The sequence below is a fragment of the Galeopterus variegatus genome, unplaced genomic scaffold, assembly GCF_000696425.1.
Source record: "Galeopterus variegatus unplaced genomic scaffold, G_variegatus-3.0.2 Scaffold216, whole genome shotgun sequence".
Taxonomy (NCBI): domain Eukaryota; kingdom Metazoa; phylum Chordata; class Mammalia; order Dermoptera; family Cynocephalidae; genus Galeopterus; species Galeopterus variegatus.
In genome coordinates this window covers 797,984-802,116 of record NW_007726327.1, presented here as the reverse complement: position 1 = coordinate 802,116, position 4,133 = coordinate 797,984, and the positions used below count along the sequence as shown (strand labels likewise).

The window sequence follows — 4,133 nt, the reverse complement described above, 5'->3', positions numbered from 1 at the left end:
ACTTTATTTACAAAAATAGGTGGGAGACAGGATTTGCCAGGCTGTAATTTGCTGACGTCTCTCCAATCCTCTGAACATACTTCTGTCTCTGGCTTACTTATAAATCTCTATCTAAAGAACAGGCTGGTGAGGAGCCCTGGGGAGGATACGATCCTCTTCACAGGACCTCCACTCTAAAACTCTCAGGCATGTCCTGCTCCCCCAGCAGCTCTGCACCTGCTCAGCAGAGCTGCATGCAGAGGACAAAGGGCAGGGTGCAGGGGGGCTCTGGGGTCAGCCTGCTTGGATCTGAACACCAGTTCTTCCCTATGGGGCTGCTGAGTAATAAGACCCACCTCGTGGAGATTTCATAAAGCCACAGCCTGCTTTCTTGCCCTTCAAAAATGATTACATCTATATATTTATATTATATATTCATATATGTAGAGAAATGAGAAAAGTAAAAAAGAAATTGGTCATATCATTTACAATAAAAGTTAAAAATAGTAGGGGGGTGTGTGTGTGGAGAAAGAGAGAGAAAGACAGACAGCCAGCACTAGCTACTGCAAAAAGAAAAAGAGGAAGGAGGGAGGGACGGGGGGGAGGAAATCTTGGTCCATGCTCCACATAGCTTTGTAAAGTCTAGCTCAAAGTTATAGATGCTTGAAGACAATCTTAGTAGGTAAAAAGATCTGAGCACATGAGAGTTACTTCCACTTTACAATAAATAGAAGGAAATCATACAAAGGAGTTTTGCTATGTGGGATATAAAGCAGGACATCTTTTTAAATTTTGTCTTGCCGGGACCTTGTTTCCATGTGATAAATCAGATCCCATTTAATTCCATGCGTATCAACCCAGAGAAAGGCCTTTCACAGCACAGCAGGTGTATAAACAAAGAGAGACCGAGTCTTTCTGTGCAAAATTATTTTTCCTGGTTATTTCTGTTTAATCAGCTTTGGGGAAAATGTGACAATTATGTGTTCACTGACTTGAGGACACTGGAGTGGGAATGGTGGGTGAGGACGGTGGGAGAGAAGAAAAGAGGGGGATTGGACAGTGGCCCAGAGAGAGGCAAGCAGGAGGAATGGGGTCGTGGGGGGCCCTGGGGCGAGCGGACCGTCCTCCTCATGGGCCCAGGGCTGCTCTGGACGGGGACATGCAGGGGCCCAGGCAGCGGCTTTTGCTGCTCACAGGATGATGGCAGCAGGAGTCTTCTCCTTGGAGGGGGACGGAGGCACCGAATTCTCCCCCAACAGCTTCTTCTCTGACTCTTCCTCATCCTGGAAAAAAAAAATTGGGAAAAGAAGGATGGGGCAGAGTTTGCTTCATAGAATTTGGAAATCAGAAAGGGGAAAGAAAGAGGGAAAGGAAAAGGTGACAGAAAGTGGGGACAATGCAAAAAAGACAAGGTGGCAGAGGAAGGGGACTTAGACAAGTGCCTGGGGCAGAACGGAGAAGGAAGTGGGAAATTAGAGTAAAGGAGGGTGTGGAGAGAGGCACAGGGTGTGCAGAAGTTAGCCCAGGACACAGGGACGGGGTCACATTCCCAGACAGTGAAGGGATGAGCCGAGTATGGAAGGAAGCCAGGTGAGGTGGGGCCTGACCTCAGATAAGAGTTCCTGGCCTCGATGCTCCTCCCTGTTCCCACATTTTCACATCCAGACCCCCGCCGCCAACTCACCAGGGGCTGGGAGCTCTGGTCACACAAGCTTCGAAGACCCACTCCCAGAGAAGCCAAGGTCACAGTGACCATCAGGACACAGACAGCCAGGAGCAGGGCACGGACTGCTAGGAACAAGTTCTGGAGATAAAGGAAGAAAAAAAAGACAGTCAGGAGTCAGCGCCTCCAATCCTGCTCATGCCACCCCCTTATCAAGTCGCCCACGTACCAGCTCTGTCCCTACTTCCCACCGCAGCAGACTGCACAACCTCCATCCCATCTGCGTGTCTGCAGTGTGACCTTGCTACTCCCATAGAGAAGTGGAGTCTACTTCTCCACCCCCTAGAATCTGGAAGGGCCTGTGACTGCTTTGGCCAATAAAATACAGTGAACGTTAACACTATGCCAGTGACAGGGGTAGCCCTCAACTGGCCCAGGAGCTTCCTACCTGTGGAAATGCTCACAGTTGGGATGCTCCCCGTTAGAACCCAGTGGCCATACTATGAAAAGCCTGAGCCATGTGGAAAAGCCATCTCAGGATGTCTGGCTGACGGCCACAGCCATGCTCCCATCACAGGAGTGCGTGGTCTCAGACATCTGGCCCGGCCCAGCCCACCCCTTGGATGACTTCACCCCCACTGACATGTGACGGCAACTGCCGCATGAGGACACTCAAGTAAGAACGGCCCATCAGACAGAGCCCACTCAACCACAGGACTGTGAGAAGTGACGATGAATTGTAGGTTTAAGCCACCCCACTTGGGGCAATAGAAAACTAGAACCCCCACATGGCAGAAATGACAGAAAGGTGGCCACAATCTCCATTCTGAAACGTCTTCGCCTTGCACTTCACCAGCTTTGATTCAGGGAATCTTCATGTCATGGGGTGTGTCTTTGGCTTAAATTAAAATCTCCTCAACCAAAAACCTAGGATGAGGCCCAAGCTTGAAAAGCCCACATCTCTGTCCTCAAGTGCCCCAATTCCCTGGGAGCGAAGGGTTGTGATGGGTCGTTCTCACCACCAGCATCTTCATGTAGTCTCTGCACATCTGCTCGTCCCAGCCTAAGTAGTAATGTCTTTTCTGCATCCATCTGTACTCAGGGGTTGTGGTGACAGGGTCTGGGCGATTACACACGGAGTCAATGTAGTAGAAGCCATCAGTTTGCCAGGTTAGACTGTTCACACAGAGGACAATAGCAGCCACAGCCGTAGCAAGGCCAGCCAGGGTGAGCAGACCCGACACACAGCCCTAGGAGAGAGCGGGTCAGTGCAGACTCCCTCTATCCACGGCATTGCCCTGAAGTCCCAGCCTCAACCTGTCCCCTCTTCCCCAGCTCCTGTCCCAGGAAAACCCTCCCCACCCCTCTGGGAAAGACCCCAAGATATCAGGAACTGAAGGGTAAGACAAAAAAAAAAAAAAAACGGAGCAGAAAAAGTAGACACAGGAGGGGATAGAGGGTCGAGAAGGGGGAGAAGATGCCCAAGACTCACTGAAAGTTTGCCCGGATGCTTCTCATGAACGATGGCCCCAGCCCCTGCTGCAATAGCCTGGGAAGAGAAGACACCGGCAAAAGGGCTCCAGTTTACTCTTCTGAATTGATCCCCCATCACCCTTCCACCAAACAGTTCCCAGAACGGCCAATATGAAGCAGAATCCAAGCGGCAGACAAAGAAACCCAGCATGCAGACAGGACTCCAGCTACGACTGCCGCACCCTTCCCAACCTCGCCTTCAGAAGAAAACTGGAAGCGAGAGAGTTTCAGCCACCTAAGGCAACTTCCTCATGGCAAACAGCATTCGGATCTTTGGTGTCTTCCCCAAATCCTCCACCCAGATCCAAAGGAACTTTCTCCTTGCTCATAACCACTGTCCCCAACAAGCTCCCAGTGCATTCCTTACTCACCACAAACCCCGCCCAGAAGGCACAGCCCGAGGCACGCAGCTGGATCCTGGGCCCGAGGTAGAGACACACTCCAAGAGCACAGCTTACAACCCCCAGCAATATCTGAGTCACCTGCAAGAGAGGAGGGAAAAATAGACCCCTTCCCGTGAGCCCACACGCCCCTGGAGCAGCCGCCCAGGTCCTATCCAGGTGGCTTTCCTCTCCTTTTCCTCTGCCTTGACCTCTCTGCATCTCTGATTCTGGAAGCTTCTGTTCCCTTAACATCCATGAAGCAGATGGGCCTGGGTCTCCCTTCATCCCTCTTATAGGCTTAGCTATTTTTATCCTGTCACTTTTTCCCAACTTCAACATTTTGTCATCCCACCTAATGATTCCCACTTTTTTCTTATTCTCCCTTGGAAATCCCATCAACCCATCCAGATCCTTAGCCTCACCTCAGCTTCTAGCCCTAACCTATCTCTTCAGATTCAAACACATAATTCTGAGAGCTCTGTGACAGACACACAGATATGCTGCTCAGGCCCCCTTCGAGAAGGACGGTGGCTGCTGGTAGCATATGGTTGTCAGCGCCTTCAGAGCCCCTCCCC

The 4,133-nt window shown here is 51.0% G+C and overlaps 1 protein-coding gene across 3 annotated transcripts in view; it reads right to left on the bottom strand.

Annotated features, from left to right (window-relative positions):
- Positions 1–897: 897 nt before the first annotated feature.
- The window catches only part of TMEM176B (transmembrane protein 176B), an 8,201-nt gene continuing 4,965 nt past the window's right edge, over positions 898–4,133 (bottom strand). For all 3 annotated transcript variants that reach the window (XM_008565988.1, XM_008565986.1, XM_008565987.1), the window contains exons 3-7: positions 3,547–3,657; positions 3,135–3,191; positions 2,662–2,892; positions 1,664–1,783; positions 898–1,262 (exon numbers count right to left, since the gene is read on the bottom strand). In XM_008565988.1, the coding sequence (XP_008564210.1) occupies positions 1,170–1,262; positions 1,664–1,783; positions 2,662–2,892; positions 3,135–3,191; positions 3,547–3,657 (612 nt within the window). In that variant the 3' untranslated portion in view covers positions 898–1,169. The remainder of the gene's footprint in view (positions 1,263–1,663; positions 1,784–2,661; positions 2,893–3,134; positions 3,192–3,546; positions 3,658–4,133) is intronic.